At 50.7% G+C, this 21,959-nt stretch overlaps 1 protein-coding gene across 1 annotated transcript in view; it reads left to right on the forward strand.

Moving 5' to 3' along the window:
* The window catches only part of PIK3C2G (phosphatidylinositol-4-phosphate 3-kinase catalytic subunit type 2 gamma), a 154,169-nt gene that overhangs the window by 55,874 nt on the left and 76,336 nt on the right, over positions 1-21,959 (forward strand). Inside the window, exons 11-13 of the mRNA XM_083180727.1 lie at positions 3,188-3,281; positions 3,867-3,961; positions 14,155-14,335. Of these exons, the coding sequence (XP_083036853.1) occupies positions 3,188-3,281; positions 3,867-3,961; positions 14,155-14,335 (370 nt within the window). The remainder of the gene's footprint in view (positions 1-3,187; positions 3,282-3,866; positions 3,962-14,154; positions 14,336-21,959) is intronic.

Raw genomic sequence — 21,959 nt, forward strand, 5'->3', positions numbered from 1 at the left:
GCTCTGTGTGTATATGACGTAATGATATCTCTGTCCTGATTATGTCACCGCTATGTGTGTATATGACGTAATGATTCTCCTGTCCTGATGATGTCACCTCTCTGGGTGTATATAACGTACGGATTCCTCTGTCCTGGTGATGTCACCTCTCTGTGTGTATATGATGTAATGATTCTCCTGTCCTGATGATGTCACTGCTCTGTGTGTATATGACGTAATGATTCCTTTGTCCTGATGATGTCACCGCTCTGTGTGTTTATGACGTAATGATTCTCCTGTCCTGATGATGTCACCGCTCTGTGTGTATATGACGTAATGATTCCTCTGTCCTGATGATGTCACCGCGCTGTGAGTACAGTATATGACGTAATGATTCTAATGTCCTGGTGATGTCACCGCTCTGGGTGTATATGACGTAATGATTCCCCTGTCCTGATGATGTCACCGCTCTTTGTGTATATGACGTAATGATTTTCCTGTCCTGATGATGTCACCACTCTGTGTGTATGTGATGTAATGATTCTTCTGTCCTGATGATGTCACCTCTCTGGGTGTATATGATGTAATGATTCCTCTGTCCTGATGATGTCACCTCTCTGGGTGTATTTGATGTAAGGATTCCCCTGTCCTGATGATGTCACCGCTCTGTGTGTGTATATGACATAAGGATTCCTCTGTCCTGATGATGTCACCTCTCTGTGTGTATATGACGTAAGGATTCCTCTGTCCTGATGATGTCACCTCTCTGTGTGTATATGACGTAAGGATTCCTCTGTCCTGATGATGTCAACGCTATGTGTGTATATGACGTAAGGATTCCTCTGTCCTGATGATGTCATCTCTCTGGGTGTATATGACGTAAGGATTCCTCTGTCCTGATGATGTCACCTCTCTGGGGGTATATGACGTAATGATTCCTCTGTCCTAATGATTCTACCTCTCTGGGTGTATATGATATAATGATTCCTCTGTCCTGATGATGTCACCTCTCTGGGTGTATGTGACGTAATGATTCCTCTGTCCTGATGATGTCACCACCATGTGTGTATATGACGTAATGATTCCTCTGCCCTGATGATGTCACCTCTCTGTGTGTATATGAAGTAATGATTCCTCTGTCCTGATGATGTCACCACCATGTGTGTATATGACGTAATGATTCCTCTGCCCTGATGATGTCACCTCTCTGTGTGTATGTGACGTAATGATTCCTCTGTCCTGATGATGTAACCGCTCTGTGTGTATATGAAGTAATGATTCCTCTGTCCTGATGATGTCACCACCATGTGTGTATATGACGTAATGATTCCTCTGCCCTGATGATGTCACCGCTCTGTGTGTATATGACGTAATGATTCCTCTGCCCTGATGATGTCACCGCTCTGTGTGTATATGACGTAAGGAGTCCTCTGTCCTGATGATGTCACCTCTCTGTGTGTATATGACGTAAGGATTCCTCTGTCCTGATGATGTCACCGCTCTGTGTGTATATGACGTAAGGATTCCTCTGTCCTGATGATGTCACCTCTCTGTGTGTATATGACGTAAGGATTCCTCTGTCCTGATGATGTCACCGCTCTGTGTGTATATGACGTAAGGATTCCTCTGTCCTGATGATGTCACCTCTCTGTGTGTATATGACATAAGGATTCTTCTGTCCTGATGATGTCACCGCTCTGTGTGTGTATATGACGTAAGGATTCCTCTGTCCTGATGATGTCACCTCTCTGGGTGTATATGACGTAATGATTCCTCTGTCCTAATGATTCTACCTCTCTGTGTGTATGTGACGTAATGATTCCTCTGTCCTGATGATGTCACCGCTCTGTGTGTGTATGACGTAAGGAGTCCTCTGTCCTGATGATGTCACCGCTCTGTGTGTATATGACGTAATGATTCCTCTGCCCTGATGATGTCACCGCTCTGTGTGTGTATGACGTAAGGAGTCCTCTGTCCTGATGATGTCACCGCTCTGTGTGTATATGACGTAAGGATTCCTCTGTCCTGATGATGTCACCTCTCTGTGTGTATATGACGTAAGGAGTCCTCTGTCCTGATGATGTCACCACCATGTGTGTATATGACGTAATGATTCCTCTGCCCTGATGATGTCACCGGTCTGTGTGTATATGACGTAAGGAGTCCTCTGTCCTGATGATGTCACCTCTCTGTGTGTATTTGACGTAAGGATTCCTCTGTCCTGATGATGTCACCGCTCTGTGTGTATATGACGTAAGGATTCCTCTGTCCTGATGATGTCACCTCTCTGTGTGTATATGACATAAGGATTCTTCTGTCCTGATGATGTCACCTCTCTGTGTGTATATGACGTAAGGATTCCTCTGTCCTGATGATGTCACCACTATGTGTGTATATGACGTAAGGATTCCTCTGTCCTGATGATGTCACCTCTCTGGGTGTATATGACGTAAGGATTCCACTGTCCTGATGATGTCACCTCTCTGTGTGTATGTGACGTAATGATTCCTCTGTCCTGATGATGTCACCTCTCTGGGTGTATATGACGTAAGGATTCCTCTGTCCTGATGATGTCACCTCTCTGTGTGTATGTGACGTAATGATTCCTCTGTCCTGATGATGTCACCTCTCTGGGTGTATATGATGTAATGATTCCTCTCTCCTGATGATGTCACCTCTCTGTGTGTATATGACGTAAGGATTCCTCTGTCCTGATGATGTCACCGCTATGTGTGTATATGATGTAAGGAATCCTCTGTCCTGATGATGTCACCTCTCTGGGTTTATATGACGTAAGGATTCCACTGTCCTGATGATGTCACCTCTCTGTGTGTATGTGACGTAATGATTCCTCTGTCCTAATGATTCTACCTCTCTGGGTGTATATGATATAATGATTCCTCTGTCCTGATGATGTCACCTCTCTGTGTGTATGTGACGTAATGATTCCTCTGTCCTGATGATGTAACCGCTCTGTGTGTATATGACGTAATGATTTCTCTGTCCTGATGATGTCACCACCATGTGTGTGTATATGACGTAATGATTCCTCTGCCCTGATGATGTCACCTCTCTGGTTGTATATGATGTAATGATTCCTCTGTCCTGATGATGTCACTGCTCTGTCCTTCCTATACTTATGTTAGCTGGATATAATTAAGGATTTGTGACATAATGCTCTGTGTGTAACATTGTACATTTCCTCCAGCTTCCCAGATGTGACTATCCGAGAGGCGGCATGCTGTCAGCTACAGCTGCTGTCCGATGATGAGATGCTGGGGTTCCTCCCGCAGCTTGTCCAGGTGAGTGGGACCCCCGGTCACAAAGGACACGTCAGTGGGAACCTCGGCAGAACTAGTCGCTGTAGGTCACATTAATCCTCGGCTCTGTGCGTCAGCGATGGGTCTGGCAGCTAATTACTGTGATACTGTCCCGGACAGCATTATTAGATGTGACTCAGTCACTGTAATTGGATACATTAACATTAAAGAGCAGCCCCCAACACATCTGGAGCCTGGGGGTTGTGGTTCTGTCTTATATCTGACTCGCAGAGGCATTACCAGCAGATTCCCCCATCCAGGGCTGTGCATTTATCTCTCATTAACCTTGCATTTATCTCTTGTTAAGGCTTAATACATCTGCCCCTGTGTTTGAAAATGACAGTTGGGAGCTAATTGGCTGCTGCACTCCTACCTTATCTTTACTCTTCTCCAGGCTTAATACATCTGCCCCAATATTCTATGTAATAAAAGTGTACCGCTGCTCCTCTACTCTATGGGGGAATTCAGGTGTTGCTCCGTTAGGCTGTGTACAGCCACCAGAGCTGACATTACTGTTAGTTAGATGGGCAGATAACATGCTTCTAATATTTTTTTCCTTTGCGTCAGGCACTGAAGTTTGATTGGCACCTGGATAGCGCTCTGGCCAGACTCCTCCTCCAGCGTTCGATGCAGAGTCTTCAGGTGGCTCATAGACTCTTCTGGTGAGATCCCGCTATGTTATGTCTGTCAATGTTCATAAAGAATTGCTATAAATAAAGTTCTCTTTGTGCTGGCTGAAGATACAATGGCCGCTCAGTACAATGGAGATTGGGAGGGTAGCAGGTAAGTGCGCAGAGTTATGGCCGCTCAGTACAATGGGGATTGGGAGGGTAGCAGGTAAGTGCGCAGAGTTATGGCCGCTCAGTACAATGGGGATTGGGAGGGTAGCAGGTAAGTGCGCAGAGTTATGGCCGCTCAGTACAATGGGGATTGGGAGGGTAGCAGGTAAGTGCGCAGAGTTATGGCCGCTCAGTACAATGGGGATTGGGAGGGTAGCAGGTAAGTGCGCAGAGTTATGGCCGCTCAGTACAATGGGGATTGGGAAGGTAGCAGGTAAGTGCGCAGAGTTATGGCCGCTCAGTACAATGGGGATTGGGAGGGTAGCAGGTAAGTGCGCAGAGTTATGGCCGCTCAGTACAATGGGGATTGGGAGGGTAGCAGGTAAGTGCGCAAAGTTATGGCCGCTCAGTACAATGGGGATTGGGAGGGTAGCAGGTAAGTGCGCAGAGTTATGGCCGCTCAGTACAATGGGGATTGGGAGGGTAGCAGGTAAGTGCGCAGAGTTATGGCCGCTCAGTACAATGGGGATTGGGAGGGTAGCTGGTAAGTGCGCAGAGTTATGGCCGCTCAGTACAATGGGGATTGGGAGGGTAGCAGGTAAGTGCGCAGAGTTATGGCCGCTCAGTACAATGGGAATTGGGAGGGTAGCAGGTAAGTGTGCAGAGTTATGGCCGCTCAGTACAATGGGGATTGGGAGGGTAGCAGGTAAGTGCGCAGAGTTATGGTCGCTCAGTACAATGGGGATTGGGAGGGTAGCTGGTAAGTGCGCAGAGTTATGGCCGCTCAGTACAATGGGGATTGGGAGGGTAGCAGGTAAGTGCGCAGAGTTATGGCCGCTCAGTACAATGGAGATTGGGAGGGTAGCAGGTAAGTGCGCAGAGTTATGGCTGCTCAGTACAATGGGGATTGGGAGGGTAGCAGGTAAGTGTGCAGAGTTATGGCCGCTCAGTACAATGGGGATTGGGAGGGTAGCAGGTAAGTGCGCAGAGTTATGGCCGCTCAGTACAATGGGGATTGGGAGGGTAGCAGGTAAGTGCACAGAGTTATGGCCGCTCAGTACAGTGGGGATTGGGAGGGTAGCAGGTAAGTGCGCAGAGCTATGGCCGCTCAGTACAATGGGGATTGGGAGGGTAGCAGGTAAGTGCGCAGAGTTATGGCCGCTCAGTACAATGGGGATTGGGAGGGTAGCAGGTAAGTGCGCAGAGGTATGGCCGCTCAGTACAATGGGGATTGGGAGGGTAGCAGGTAAGTTTGCAGAGTTATGGCCGCTCAGTACAATGGGGATTGGGAGGGTAGCAGGTAAGTGCGCAGAGGTATGGCCGCTCAGTACAATGGGGATTGGGAGGGTAGTAGGTAAGTGCGCAGAGTTATGGCCGCTCAGTACAATGGGGATTGGGAGGGTAGCCGGTAAGTGCGCAGAGTTATGGCCGCTCAGTACAATGGGGATTGGGAGGGTAGCAGGTAAGTGCGCAGAGTTATGGCCGCTCAGTACAATGGGGATTGGGAGGGTAGCAGGTAAGTGCGCAGAGTTATGGCCGCTCAGTACAATGGGGACTGGGAGGGTAGCAGGTAAGTGCGCAGAGTTATGGCCGCTCAGTACAATGGAGATTGGGAGGGTAGCCGGTAAGTGCGCAGAGTTATGGCCGCTCAGTACAATGGGGATTGGGAGGGTAGCAGGTAAGTGCGCAGAGTTATGGCCGCTCAGTACAATGGAGATTCGGAGGGTAGCAGGTAAGTGCGCAGAGTTATGGCCGCTCAGTACAATGGGGATTGGGAGGGTAGCAGGTAAGTGCGCAGAGTTATGGCCGCTCAGTACAATGGGGATTGGGAGGGTAGCAGGTAAGTGCGCAGAGTTATGGCCGCTCAGTACAATGGGGATTGGGAGGGTAGCAGGTAAGTGCGCAGAGTTATGGCCGCTCAGTACAATGGGGACTGGGAGGGTAGCAGGTAAGTGCGCAGAGTTATGGCCGCTCAGTACAATGGAGATTGGGAGGGTAGCCGGTAAGTGCGCAGAGTTATGGCCGCTCAGTACAATGGGGATTGGGAGGGTAGCAGGTAAGTGCGCAGAGTTATGGCCGCTCAGTACAATGGAGATTCGGAGGGTAGCAGGTAAGTGCGCAGAGTTATGGCCGCTCAGTACAATGGGGACTGGGAGGGTAGCAGGTAAGTGCGCAGAGTTATGGCCGCTCAGTACAATGGAGATTGGGAGGGTAGCAGGTAAGTGTGCAGAATTATGGCCGCTCAGTACAATGGGGATTGGGAGGGTAGCAGGTAAGTGCGCAGAGTTATGGCCGCTCAGTACAATGGGGATTGGGAGGGTAGTAGGTAAGTGCGCAGAGTTATGGCCGCTCAGTACAATGGGGATTGGGAGGGTAGCAGGTAAGTGCGCAGAGTTATGGCCGCTCAGTACAGTGGGAATTGGGAGGGTAGCAGGTAAGTGCGCAGAGTTATGGCCGCTCAGTACAATGGGGATTGGGAGGGTAGCAGGTAAGTGCGCAGAGTTATGGCCGCTCAGTACAATGAAGATTGGGAGGGTAGCAGGTAAGTGCGCAGAGTTATGGCCGCTCAGTACAATGGGGATTGGGAGGGTAGTAGGTAAGTGCGCAGAGTTATGTCCGCTCAGTACAATGGGGATTGGGAGGGTAGCAGGTAAGTGCACAGAGTTATGGCCGCTCAGTACAATGGGGATTGGGAGGGTAGCAGGTAAGTGTGCAGAGTTATGGCCGCTCAGTACAATGGGGATTGGGAGGGTAGCAGGTAAGTGCGCAGAGTTATGGCCGCTCAGTACAATGGGAATTGGGAGGGTAGCAGGTAAGTGCGCAGAGTTATGGCCGCTCAGTACAATGGGGATTGGGAGGGTAGCAGGTAAGTGCGCAGAGTTATGGCCGCTCAGTACAATGGGGATTGGGAGGGTAGCAGGTAAGTGCGCAGAGTTATGGCCGCTCAGTACAATGGGGATTGGGAGGGTAGCAGGTAAGTGCGCAGAGTTATGGCCGCTCAGTACAATGGGGATTGGGAGGGTAGCAGGTAAGTGCGCAGAGTTATGGCCGCTCAGTACAATGGGGATTGGGAGGGTAGCAGTTAAGTTTGCAGAGTTATGGCCGCTCAGTACAATGGGGATTGGGAGGGTAGCAGGTAAGTGCGCAGAGTTATGGCCGCTCAGTACAATGGGGATTGGGAGGGTAGCAGGTAAGTGCGCAGAGGTATGGCCCCTCAGTACAATGGGGATTGGGAGGGTAGCAGGTAAGTGCGCAGAGTTATAGCCGCTCAGTACAATGGGGATTGGGAGGGTAGCAGGTAAGTGTGCAGAGTTATGGCCGCTCAGTACAATGGGGATTGGGAGGGTAGCAGGTAAGTGCGCAGAGTTATGGCCGCTCAGTACAATGGGGATTGGGAGGGTAGCAGGTAAGTGCGCAGAGTTATGTCCGCTCAGTACAATGGGGATTGGGAGGGTAGCAGGTAAGTGCGCAGAATTATGGCCGCTCAGTACAATGGGGATTGGGAGGGTAGCAGGTAAGTGCGCAGAGGTATGGCCGCTCAGTACAATGGGGATTGGGAGGGTAGCAGGTAAGTGCGCAGAGTTATGGCCGCTCAGTACAATGGGGATTGGGAGGGTAGCAGGTAAGTGCGCAGAGTTATGGCCGCTCAGTACAATGGGGATTGGGAGGGTAGCAGGTAAGTGCGCAGAGTTATGGCCGCTCAGTACAATGGGGATTGGGAGGGCAGCAGGTAAGTGCGCAGAGTTATGGCCGCTCAGTACAATGGGGATTGTGAGGGTAGCAGGTAAGTGCGCAGAGTTATGGCCGCTCAGTACAATGGGGATTGGGAGGGTAGCAGGTAAGTGTGCAGAGTTATGGCCGCACAGTACAATGGGGATTGGGAGGGTAGCAGGTAAGTGCGCAGAGTTATGGCCGCTCAGTACAATGGGGATTGGGAGGGTAGCAGGTAAGTGCGCAGAGTTATGGCCGCTCAGTACAATGGGGATTGGGAGGGTAGCAGGTAAGTTTGCAGAGTTATGGCCGCTCAGTACAATGGGGATTGGGAGGGTAGCAGGTAAGTGCGCAGAGTTATGGCCGCTCAGTACAATGGGGATTGGGAGGGTAGCAGGTAAGTGCGCAGAGGTATGGCCCCTCAGTACAATGGGGATTGGGAGGGTAGCAGGTAAGTGCGCAGAGTTATAGCCGCTCAGTACAATGGGGATTGGGAGGGTAGCAGGTAAGTGTGCAGAGTTATGGCCGCTCAGTACAATGGGGATTGGGAGGGTAGCAGGTAAGTGCGCAGAGTTATGGCCGCTCAGTACAATGGGGATTGGGAGGGTAGCAGGTAAGTGCGCAGAGTTATGTCCGCTCAGTACAATGGGGATTGGGAGGGTAGCAGGTAAGTGCGCAGAATTATGGCCGCTCAGTACAATGGGGATTGGGAGGGTAGCAGGTAAGTGCGCAGAGGTATGGCCGCTCAGTACAATGGGGATTGGGAGGGTAGCAGGTAAGTGCGCAGAGTTATGGCCGCTCAGTACAATGGGGATTGGGAGGGTAGCAGGTAAGTGCGCAGAGTTATGGCCGCTCAGTACAATGGGGATTGGGAGGGTAGCAGGTAAGTGCGCAGAGTTATGGCCGCTCAGTACAATGGGGATTGGGAGGGCAGCAGGTAAGTGCGCAGAGTTATGGCCGCTCAGTACAATGGGGATTGTGAGGGTAGCAGGTAAGTGCGCAGAGTTATGGCCGCTCAGTACAATGGGGATTGGGAGGGTAGCAGGTAAGTGTGCAGAGTTATGGCCGCACAGTACAATGGAGATTGGGAGGGTAGCAGGTAAGTGCGCAGAGTTATGGCCGCTCAGTACAATGGGGATTGGGAGGGTAGCAGGTAAGTGCGCAGAGTTATGGCCGCACAGTACAATGGAGATTGGGAGGGTAGCAGGTAAGTGCGCAGAGTTATGGCCGCTCAGTACAATGGGGATTGGGAGGGTAGCAGGTAAGTGCGCAGAGTTGTGGCCGTTCAGTACAATTGGGATTGGGAGGGTAGCAGGTAAGTGCGCAGAGTTATGGCCGCTCAGTACAATGGGGATTGGGAGGGTGGCAGGTAAGTGCGCAGAGTTATGGCCGCTCAGTACAATGGGGACTGGGAGGGTAGCAGGTAAGTGCGCAGAGTTATGGCCGCTCAGTACAATGGGGATTGGGAGGATAGCAGGTAAGTGCGCAGAGTTATGGCCGCTCAGTACAATGGGGTTTGGGAGGGTAGCAGGTAAGTGCGCAGAGTTATGGCCGCTCAGTACAATGGGGATTGGGAGGGTAGCAGGTAAGTGCGCAGAGTTATGGCCGCTCAGTACAATGGGGATTGGGAGGGTAGCAGGTAAGTGCGCAGAGTTATGGCCGCTCAGTACAATGGGGATTGGGAGGGTAGCAGGTAAGTGCGCAGAGTTATGGCCGCTCAGTACAATGGGGATTGGGAGGGTAGCAGGTAAGTGCGCAGAGTTATGGCCGCTCAGTACAATGGGGATTGGGAGGGTAGCAGGTAAGTGCGCAGAGTTATGGCCGCTCAGTACAATGGGGATTGGGAGGGTAGCAGGTAAGTGCGCAGAGTTATGGCCGCTCAGTACAATGGGGATTGGGAGGGTAGCAGGTAAGTGCGCAGAGTTATGGCCGCTCAGTACAATGGGGATTGGGAGGGTAGCAGGTAAGTGCGCAGAGTTATGGTCGCTCAGTACAATGGGGACTGGGAGGGTGGCAGGTAAGTGCGCAGAGTTATGGCCGCTCAGTACAATGGGGATTGGGAGGGTAGTCGGTAAGTGCGCAGAGTTATGGCCGCTCAGTACAATGGGGATTGGGAGGATAGCAGGTAAGTGTGCAGAGTTATGGCCGCTTAGTACAATGGGGATTGGGAGGGTAGCAGGTAAGTGTGCAGAGTTATGGCCGCTCAGTACAATGGGGATTGGGAGGGTAGCAGGTAAGTGCGCAGAGTTATGGCCGCTCAGTACAATGGGGATTGGGAGGGTAGCAGGTAAGTGCGCAGAGTTATGGCCGCTCAGTACAATGGGGATTGGGAGGGTAGCAGGTAAGTGCGCAGAGTTATGGCCGCTCAGTACAATGGGGATTGGGAGGGTAGCAGGTAAGTGCGCAGAGTTATGGCCGCTCAGTACAATGGGGATTGGGAGGGTAGCAGGTAAGTGCGCAGAGTTATGGCCGCTCAGTACAATGGGGATTGGGAGGGTAGCAGGTAAGTGCGCAGAGTTATGGCCGCTCAGTACAATGGGGATTGGGAGGGTAGCAGGTAAGTGCGCAGAGTTATGGCCGCTCAGTACAATGGGGATTGGGAGGGTAGCAGGTAAGTGCGCAGAGTTATGGCCGCTCAGTACAATGGGGATTGGGAGGGTAGCAGGTAAGTGCGCAGAGTTATGGCCGCTCAGTACAATGGGGATTGGGAGGGTAGCAGGTAAGTGCGCAGAGTTATGGCCGCTCAGTACAATGGGGATTGGGAGGGTAGCCGGTAAGTGCGCAGAGGTATGGCCGCTCAGTACAATGGGGATTGGGAGGGTAGCCGGTAAGTGCGCAGGGTTATGGCCGCTCAGTACAATGGGGATTAAGAAGGGTAGCAGGTAAGTGCGCAGAGTTATGGCCGTTCAGTACAATGGGGATTGGGAGGGTAGCAGGTAAGTGCGCAGGGTTATGGCCGCTCAGTACAATGGGGATTGGGAGGATAGCAGGTAAGTGTGCAGAGTTATGGCCGCTCAGTACAATGGGGATTGGGAGGGTAGCAGGTAAGTGCGCAGAGTTATGGCCGCTCAGTACAATGGGGATTGGGAGGGTAGCAGGTAAGTGCGCAGAGTTATGGCCGCTCAGTACAATGGGGATTGGGAGGGTAGCAGGTAAGTGCGCAGAGTTATGGCCGCTCAGTACAATGGGGATTGGGAGGGTAGGAGGTAAGTGCGCAGAGGTATGGCCGCTCAGTACAATGGGGATTGGGAGGGTAGCAGGTAAGTGCGCAGAGTTATGGCCGCTCAGTACAATGGGGATTGGGAGGGTAGCAGGTAAGTGCGCAGAGTTATGGCCGCTCAGTACAATGGGGATTGGGAGGGTAGCAGGTAAGTGCGCAGAGGTATGGCCGCTCAGTACAATGGGGATTGGGAGGGTAGCAGGTAAGTGTGCAGAATTATGGCCGCTCAGTACAATGGGGATTGGGAGGGTAGCAGGTAAGTGCACAGAGTTATGGCCGCTCAGTACAATGGAGATTGGGAGGGTAGCAGGTAAGTGCGCAGAGTTATGGCCGCTCAGTACAATGGGGATTGGGAGGGTAGCAGGTAAGTGCGCAGAGTTATGGCCGCTCAGTACAATGGGGATTGGGAGGGTAGCAGGTAAGTGCGCAGAGTTATGGCCGCTCAGTACAATGGGGATTGGGAGGGTAGCAGGTAAGTGCGCAGAGTTATGGCCGCTCAGTACAATGGGGATTGGGAGGGTAGCAGGTAAGTGTGCAGAGTTATGGCCGCTCAGTACAATGGGGATTGGGAGGGTAGCAGGTAAGTGCGCAGAGTTATGGCCGCTCAGTACAATGGGGATTGGGAGGGTAGCAGGTAAGTGCGCAGAGTTATGGCCGCTCAGTACAATGGGGATTGGGAGGGTAGCAGGTAAGTGCGCAGAGTTATGGCCGCTCAGTACAATGGGGATTGGGAGGGTAGCAGGTAAGTGCGCAGAGTTATAGCCGCTCAGTACAATGGGGATTGGGAGGGTAGCAGGTAAGTGCGCAGAGTTATGGCCGCTCAGTACAATGGGGATTAGGAGGGTAGCAGGTAAGTGCGCAGAGTTATGGCCGCTCAGTACAATGGGGATTGGGAGGGTAGCAGGTAAGTGCGCAGAGTTATGGCCGCTCAGTACAATGGGGATTGGGAGGGTAGCAGGTAAGTGCGCAGAGTTATGGCCGCTCAGTACAATGGGGATTGGGAGGGTAGCAGGTAAGTGCGCAGAGTTATGGTTGCTCAGTACAATGGGGATTGGGAGGGTAGCAGGTAAGTGCGCAGAGTTATGGCCGCTCAGTATAATGGAGATTGGGAGGGTAGCAGGTAAGTGCGCAGAGTTATGGCCGCTCAGTACAATGGGGATTGGGAGGGTAGCAGGTAAGTGCGCAGAGTTATGGCCGCTCAGTACAATGGGGATTGGGAGGGTAGCAGGTAAGTGCGCAGAGTTATGGCCGCTCAGTACAATGGGGACTGGGAGGGTAGCAAGTAAGTGCGCAGAGTTATGGCCGCTCAGTACAATGGGGATTGGGAGGGTAGCAGGTAAGTGCGTAGAGTTATGGCCGCTCAGTACAATGGGGATTGGGAGGGTGGCAGGTAAGTGCGCAGAGTTATGGCCGCTCAGTACAATGGGGATTGGGAGGGTAGCAGGTAAGTGCGCAGAGTTATGGCCGCTCAATACAATGGGGATTGGGAGGGTAGCAGGTAAGTGCGCAGAGTTATGGCCGCTCAGTACAATGGGGATTGGGAGGGTAGCAGGTAAGTGCGCAGAGTTATGGCCGCTCAGTACAATGGGGATTGGGAGGGTAGCAGGTAAGTGCGCAGAGTTATGGCCGCTCAGTACAATGGGGATTGGGAGGGTAGCAGGTAAGTGCGCAGAGTTATGGCCGCTCAGTACAATGGGGATTGGGAGGGTAGCAGGTAAGTGCGCAGAGTTATGGCCCCTCAGTACAATGGGGATTGGGAGGGTAGCCGGTAAGTGCGCAGAGTTATGGCCGCTCAGTACAATGGGGATTGGGAGGGTGGCAGGTAAGTGCGCAGAGTTATGGACGCTCAGTACAATGGGGATTGGGAGGGTAGCAGGTAAGTGCGCAGAGTTATGGCCGCTCAGTACAATGGGGATTGGGAGGGTAACAGGTAAGTGCGCAGAGTAATGGCCGCTCAGTACAATGGGGATTGGGAGGGTAGCAGGTAAGTGCGCAGAGTTATGGCCGCTCAGTACAATGGGGATTGGGAGGGTAGCAGGTAAGTGCACAGAGTTATGGCCGCTCAGTACAATGGGGATTGGGAGGGTAGCAGGTAAGTGCGCAGAGTTATGGCCGCTCAGTACAATGGGGATTGGGAGGGTAGCAGGTAAGTGCGCAGAGTTATGGCCGCTCAGTACAATGGGGATTGGGAGGGTAGCAGGTAAGTGTGCAGAGTTATGGCCGCACAGTACAATGGGGATTGGGAGGGTAGCAGGTAAGTGCGCAGAGTTATGGCCGCTCAGTACAATGGGGATTGGGAGGGTAGCAGGTAAGTGCGCAGAGTTATGGCCGCTCAGTACAATGGGGATTGGGAGGGTAGCAGGTAAGTGTGCAGAGTTATGACCGCTCAGTACAATGGGGATTGGGAGGGTAGCTGGTAAGTGCGCAGAGTTATGGCCGCTCAGTACAATGGGGATTGGGAGGGTAGCTGGTAAGTGTGCAGAGTTATGACCGCTCAGTACAATGGGGATTGGGAGGGTGGTAGGTAAGTGCGCAGAGTTATGGCCGCTCAGTATAGTTGGGATTGGGAGGGTAGCAGGTAAGTGCGCAGAGTTATGGCCGCTCAGTACAATGGAGATTGGGAGGGTAGCAGGTAAGTGCGCAGAGTTATGGCCGCTCAGTACAATGGGGATTGGGAGGGTAGCAGGTAAGTGCGCAGAGGTATGGCCGCTCAGTACAATGGGGATTGGGAGGGTAGCAGGTAAGTGCGCAGAGTTATTGCCGCTCAGTACAATGGGGATTGGGAGGGTAGCAGGTAAGTGCGCAGAATTATGGCCGCTCAGTACAGTGGGGATTGGGAGGGTAGCAGGTAAGTGCGCAGAGTTATGGCCGCTCAGTACAATGGAGATTGGGAGGGTAGCAGGTAAGTGCGCAGAGTTATGGCCGCTCAGTACAATGGGGATTGGGAGGGTAGCAGGTAAGTGCGCAGAGTTATGGCCGCTCAGTACAATGGGGATTGGGAGGGTAGCAGGTAAGTGCGCAGAGTTATGGCCGCTCTGGTTACACTGTGAGTTAGGTAACGAGATCGGACGTTTTATTACTGATTTAAGATGCGTGAAATTAAACAACCTTTTGTGAGAGGAACATGAATTCTGCTTCCCTTCAGGCTGCTGACAGACGCCGCAAATGAAGCTTATTACAGAAGCTTATATGAGAGGTTACTGGCCGCCCTCCAGTTCTGTGCGGGGAGAGCCATCAACCAGCAATTCCTGAAACAGAAACGTCTCCTGAAAATACTACAAGAGATTGCAGAAAAAGTCAAGAATTCTCTGGAAGAGAACAGACAGGTCCACAGTGATTTCCTCCTTATTTATTGCTCCATCTGTTCCTGCATGTGTGGCCAGTGCACGTAGCCAAGATGGCGGCCGTGGCACGGAGAGAGTTATTCTCTTGTGTTCCAGCTCCATTTATCACATTACATACACTATAAATTTATGTTTAATAGTTATACTTTTTGTTATACTCTCTGGGAGACGCCAGTGTGTAGTTTGGTGGACGACGAAAGGTGCTGACATCATCGAAAGAGGGCGGGGCTACAATGAGGTCAAATTAAAAGATTTCTGTCATTTTACGCCTGCCTGCTCTCCTCTGCAGCTGAGGGTTGTATGGATGGGGGGGGGGGGGGGGTTGGTGGGAGACTTGCCCACATTTTTTGAGTTCCGGGAGGGCCACCTGATTTTTAGGAGCATCCTGTCCTTTCCAGGATCGTAGACAGACAGGGATGTCCGCAGTGCCCTATTACAGAGAATATAACCCAGGAGACATTGACTTGCAGCTGAGTACATTAGAGGACAAGTACAGGGCACATAACCATAGCTGCATCAGCAGAGGACACTGACATAAGTATCAGGGGGCGGAGAACAAGGGATCCGCAGCGCCCTATTACATAGTATATAACCCAGGAGACAGTGACTTACAGCTGAATACAATAGAGGACGAGTACAGGGCACATAACCATAGCTGCATCAGCAGAGGACACTGACATAAGTATCAGGGAGCAGAGAACAAGGGATCCGCAGCACCCTATTACACAGTATATAACCCAGGAGACAGTGACTTACAGCTGAATACAATAGAGGACGAGTACAGGACACATAACCATAGCTGCATCAGCAGGGGACACTGACATAAGTATCAGGGAGCAGAGAACAGGGATCCGCAGCGCCCTATTACACAGTATATAACCCAGGATACAGTGACTTACAGCTGTATACAATAGAGGACAAGTACAGGGTATATAACTATAGCTGCATCAGCAGGGGTCACTGACATAAGTATCAGGGGGCAGAGAACAAGGGATCCGCAGCACTCTATTACACAGTATATAACCCAGGAGACAGTGACTTACAGCTGTATACAATAGAGGACAAGTACAGGGTATATAACTATAGCTGCATCAGCAGGGGACACTGACATAAGTATCAGGGGGCAGAGAACAAGGGATCCGCAGAACCCTATTACAGGGTATATAACCCAGGAGTCAGTGACTTACAGCTGTATACAATAGAGGACAAGTACAGGACACATAACCATAGCTGCATCAGCAGAGGACACTGACATAAGTATCAGGGGAAGAGAACAAGGGATCCGCAGCGCCCTATTACAGAGTATATAACCCAGGAGACAGTGACTTACAGCTGAATACAATAGAGGACAAGTACAGGGCACATAACCATAGCTGTATCAGCAGGCGGCACTGACATAAGTATCAGGGGGCAGAGAACAAAGGGATCCGCAGCACCCTATTACAGAGTATATATCCCAGGAGACAGTGATTTACAGCTGTATACAATAGAGGACAAGTACAGGGCACATAACCATAGCTGCATCAGCAGAGGACACTGACATAAGTATCAGGGGGCAGAGAACAAGGGATCTGCAGCGCCCTATTACACAGTATATAACCCAGGTGACAGTGACTTACAGCTGAATACAATAGAGGACAAGTACAGGGCACATAACCATAGCTGCATCAGCAGAGGGCACTGACATAAGTATAAGGGGGCAGAGAACAAGGGATCCGCAGCGCCCTATTACATAGTATATAACCCAGGAGACAGTGACTTACAGCTGAATACAATAGAGGACAAGTACAGGGCACATAACCATAGCTGCATCAGCAGAGGATACTGACATAAGTATCAGGGGGCAGAGAACAAGGGATCCACAGCGCCCTATTACAGAGTATATAACCCAGGAGAAAGTGACTTACAGCTGTATACAATAGACAAGGACAGGACACATAACCATAGCTGCATCAGCAGAGGACACTGACATAAGTATCAGGGGAAGAGAACAAGGGATCCGCAGCGCCCTATTACAGGGTATATAACCCCGGAGACAGTGACTTACAGGTGTATACAATAGAGGACAAGTACAGGGCACATAACCATAGCTGCATCAGCAGGGGACACTGACATAAGTATCAGGGGGCAGAGAACAAGGGATCCGCAGCACCCTATTACACAGTATATAACCCAGGAGACAGTGACTTACAGCTGAATACAATAGAGGACAAGTACAGGGCACATAACCATAGCTGCATTAGCAGAGGGCACTGACATAAGTATCAGGGGGACAGAGAACAAGGTATCCGCAGCACCCTATTACATAGTATATAACCCAGGAGACAGTGACTTACAGCTGAATACAATAGAGGACAAGTACAGGGCATATAACCATAGCTGCATCAGCAGGGGACACTGACATAAGTATCAGGGAGCAGAGAACAAGGGATCCGCAGCGCCCTATTACATAGTACATAACCCAGGAGACAGTGACTTACAGCTGTATACAATAGAGGACAGGTACAGGACACACAACCATAGCTGCATCAGCAGGCGGCACTGACATAAGTATCAGGGGGCAGAGAACAAGGGATCCGCAGCGCCCTATTACAGAGTACATAACCCAGGAGACAGTGACTTACAGCTGTATACAATAGAGGACAAGTACAGGGTACATAACCATAGCTGCATCAGCAGAGGGCACTGACATAAGTATCAGGGGGCAGAGAACAAGGGATCCGCAGTGCCCTATTACACAGTATATAACCCAGGAGACAGTGACTTACAGCTGAATACAATAGAGGACAAGTACAGGGCACATAACCATAGCTGCATTAGCAGAGGGCACTGACATAAGTATCAGGGGGCAGAGAACAAGGGATCCGCAGCGCCCTATTACAGAGTATATAACCCAGGAGACAGTGACTTACAGCTGTATACAATAGAGGACAAGTACAGGGCACATAACCATAGCTGCATCAGCAGAGGGCACTGACATAAGTATCAGGGGGCAGAGAACAAGGGATCCGCAGCACCCTATTACACAGTATATAACCTAGGAGACAGTGATTTACAGCTGAATACAATAGAGGACAAGTACAGGACACATAAACATAGCTGCATCAGCAGAGGACACTGACATAAGTATAAGGGGGACAGAGAACAAGGGATCCGCAGTGCCCTATTACACAGTATATAACCCAGGAGACAGTGACTTACAGCTGAATACAATAGAGGACAAGTACAGGGCACATAACCATAGCTGCATTAGCAGAGGGCACTGACATAAGTATCAGGGGGCAGAGAACAAGGGATCCGCAGCGCCCTATTACAGAGCATATAACCCAGGAGACAGTGACTTACAGCTGTATACAATAGAGGACAAGTACAGGGCACATAACCATAGCTGCATCAGCAGAGGGCACTGACATACGGGATTTGGTGCCATCGGAGACAGTATGGACTAGGGATGGACATCGGAAGCCAACCATCAAATGATGGCAGTGCTTCCACCATTGAAACTTTCGATGGTGAAAACTAGTTATATGACTAGCGCATGCGCAAAAGCCTGTATTGCCATTTGTAAGGTAGTAATTGAGTTTGGTGGCAGGGCCCAGGCTCTGAGCAACATATTACTTTATCACTGGACATTGTGTGTATAATATACATATATAATATTCACACAATGCCCAATGATGAAGTAGTATATTCATTTTGTACACATTATTAACACTTTATCAGCAAGTAATCAAAATGTAATAAAATTAGATAAATTGTACACTAACTCGCTTTAGGTTTCACTATTTTTGCAGATAGGAAAATGTCTATTTATTAAGGCAAGTGTAACTACACACACACACACACAAACAAACAGTGACAGTGGTCATCATATCATTTTTATGGTGGAGGTAAATATTGCAAAGCGCAGGGCCAGCTCTACCATTAGGCAGCTGCCTAGGGTGCCAGAATCTGTGGGGGCACCACTAATAATGCTACACACTAGGCGATTCTAGCTTCCATCGTCAGCTTCGCCGTGTGTGCGCTCCCACCGCAGCCCAGCGGTCGCTGGTCACAGGATTGCTGGTCACCAGTAAAATACTGATAACCAGCAATTTGGTCGCTGAGCGACCAATCACTAGTGACCAGGTCACGTCATATAAAAAATAGTTCACTATATATAAAAACAGTTAAGGTGCCCCTACACTGAGGACCAAATCGCCTCTCCCTGACATGCCGTTGGGTCCCGTGCGCATCGGACCCGACCAGGTGCTCAGACCGGCAGGCAGCCACCCGTTCCTCCTGGCGGTGAGGCGGGTGGGAAGCAGGGATGCATGCAATCTATCACAACGGATCGCATGCGTTCCTGCCGCCGGGAAGGTCCCTGTCCTCATAGGCGTGCGCAGCCCATTTTGTTAGGGGGTGCACCACTGGAGGGGGCGTGTCATCACCGCCTACTGGGTGTGTCTATCACCGCCTACTAAGCGTGTCTATCACCGCCTACTGGGCATAAATGTAAACTAAATAGGTGACTTATTTATGTATATGGGCTTCATAATTAATCATTCCATACATCAGAAATAGGGACAGTGCCTGCTGCAAAAATGTACACTGTATTGCCCATTACGCCACACACCATAATGCCCATTACAAATGACGCCACACACCATAATGCCCATTACATATAACGCCACACCCAGTAATGCCCATTACACATGACGCCACACTCCGGTGATGCCCAATACATATTATGCCATATAAGTGCCACTTACCCACATGCTCATTGCTAGGAGATTCTTTCTCAATGCCAGAGGCTGTATGTTTGATGCCAAGGGGGTTTCATGCTCGTTGCCACAGGGGATTGCATGCTTGTTGATGCAGGTGATAACATGCTCTGCCAAGGGGATTTCATGCTTGTTGCTATGGAGGATTACAGGTTTGCGATGACAGCTGCCAGCCCAGTGAAAATGCAGCACCGGCAGTGTTCACTACTGCTGCCTGCTGTGCACTCTTGACTGGCACTGCCAGTGGGTGGGTGACAGGTGCGGACTCTGAAGGCTGGAGCTTTAAAGCAGGGGACTTCCAATGGCTGCTGAGGTGTAGGAATGGAAGAGATGGCGAGGGATCACCAAGGTGGCCGTCATCTGTCAGGAGGAAGGAGAGGGGCCTTTGCATGGGCTCACCTCTGCAGGAGCAGGCAGCGGGTGCTGGTGGATGCGGGCTTCCCCAAAGTGATTGCACAGTAGGTGGGGGTCCTCCAAGGCTGTGCGAGCGATGCGGCGATAAAACGCCGTCGGGAGCCGCCATGGAGCTCAGTGGCCGGCCAGGCGGAGAAATTGAGGCCCTGGCTCCTATAAGGAGGTAGGCCGCAACCGGGTAAATGGTCTCCCGGCTCTGCGGCAAGCGTCGGAGGTGGCTGCTGAGAGGGAGGAGAGTTGGGTGAGGCATCGGGACGAGAGTAGTAGCCCCTGGAGAGGGTAAAGTTCCATAGGGCAAGGGTATGGCCCCGGGAGCTCCTCCACTGTGGCTTCACACAGTTTGCCGGCCATGCCACACCCCCGAGGCTGGAACTTTATGCGCACCTTAAGCCTGACGCCCGGCATGTGTCTGTGTCTGAAGATCTGTATGTGGTCATTTACATTGGCGTAATACATTTGCGTGCAATTGTGAGGGGGGGGTGCCGGTCATTAGGAGGTGCCTGTGCACCCCTGGCACCCCCCGTGCGCACGCCTATGCCTGTCCTGTGTCCGTACACTGCTGCGAGGCGTCACAGCAGTGTATGGGCACCTTTATCTTGGTTCATTCCACTGGTACCCCAGGACTGTGTATATTGTTCCTCACTATATTCACAGAAACAGACAATCTCTGACCAACACTTCACTAATGATGATAATGGGCAGTATTCAATGAGAAAAATTCGCTGTGATTTCTGGAGAGTTTGTGCTTTTCACGCGGTGGAGAGAGGTTTTTTTTCTCCAAAGGCGAGCCACCCTATTCAATGTGACATATTCTCCGTCTTTCTAAGTGATTCTCGCCGTCTCTCTCCGTGTAGAAATTCTCCATCTTTTGATGGAGAGCAGGAATGTGAACTTTTAAACTAAAAGGGTGTTTTTTTTAATTTTGGTGTCAAAAAATCAGGTTTTTTTTTCTGTGAAGGGCCATGTTATTTTTATTCATGTGCCTATAGCACATGAATATATATTTAATTTTTAAAAAAAATATTTTTTTACATTTTTTTTTTTTTTTTTTTTTTTACACAGTGCAGCCAGCAGGGGGCCGGAGCGCTCGAGCCGCTCATTAGATATTCATATATTCACTGCACCCGATGCACGTTCGGGTACAGTGAATACTGGGTCCCCCGCTGGCTATAGGGGGGGCAGCCTGTGCTGCCTGGGTCCAGGGGAGCCCTGCTTCCCTCCCCATATCCCCTGCAGCAGCCAAGAGAGACTTTAATCTCTCTTGGCTGCTACGTCCCCCGGCTCCCTGACAGCTCCCTGCCGCGGACGCTCGTCCGCTGCAGGGGTTAAGACTCGCCGCGAGTGGCGGCGAGTCTTTAACACGTTGAATAGGGGGAGCAGGAGGCTCCGGAACACGGAGAGTGCATGGAGAGCGAAAAAATCTCTCGCCATGCACGGAGAAAATTTCACATTGAATACTGCCCATAGTGGTTGCTGCCTGGTAATACTAATGCAGTATATTAATGAGTGTTGTATGTGACTGACATTCACAGATATCTGTAGCTAGTTGTATTGTGTACCTATTATTATTATTATTGTAGCTTGCCTGAGCTGGTATAACATTCAGTGATGTCTCCACCTCTCTGATCCTCCAGAGCTCAGTGTGTCTGTGAAATAAATTTGCTGCTGTTTGAGTGACTGGTGCTGCAGGGTGAGGTTTGTGCTCTGATTGGCTCTCTGAGTCAGTGAGAGCCAATCAGAACTAGCAGTGGGCCCTGTTGCCTAGCAGCTACAGCAACCATAGAGAGGGAGAGGGAGGGAAGCATAGAGAAAGTCAGACAGCCTCCAACGAACCTAGGAAGTTTTCCTGACAGACACAGCAGCCAGGGGAGGCATAGCTTTTGGGAATTACAAAAAATTAGCCACCATCGGTACACCATCGAATGATTAGCATTCGATGGTGACAAACATCGGAAGGTCACCATTAAATGGCAAAAACACTAACATCGAAAGAAAAACATCGATGTTTCCGAAACATCGACCATCGATGTCCATCCCTAGTATGGAGTAGAAGAGTCATAGGGAGATTTTAGGGTCCAACAAGGATTTTATTCCTATTTACGACAGACACAGATAATTCTGACTCATGCCAGTGCCCAGGGCTATAGTTACACAGTGATTACATGTTACACCAGCCCCTGTGTGTCTGGGATCCCTCTATACTGTCCTGGATCATATCCCATGTACTGTACATCTCTATGTGGGGTGCCCTGGAACTAGGACTGGATCCCCCTTAATGACCCTGATTCCCTGGGCATCTGCAGCCTGTGTACTAGGCCCGGATTATTCCGAGGCCACAGAAACTCCCAGCGCTCTCCACGTCTGTGAGAGATTTCTCCATATTGTCTTTTATCTCAAGTTCAATCAGACGTCTCTTTGTGATGTTCCCG

This window comes from Crinia signifera, chromosome 4 (genome assembly GCF_055691185.1).
Source record: "Crinia signifera chromosome 4, ASM5569118v1, whole genome shotgun sequence".
Taxonomy (NCBI): domain Eukaryota; kingdom Metazoa; phylum Chordata; class Amphibia; order Anura; family Myobatrachidae; genus Crinia; species Crinia signifera.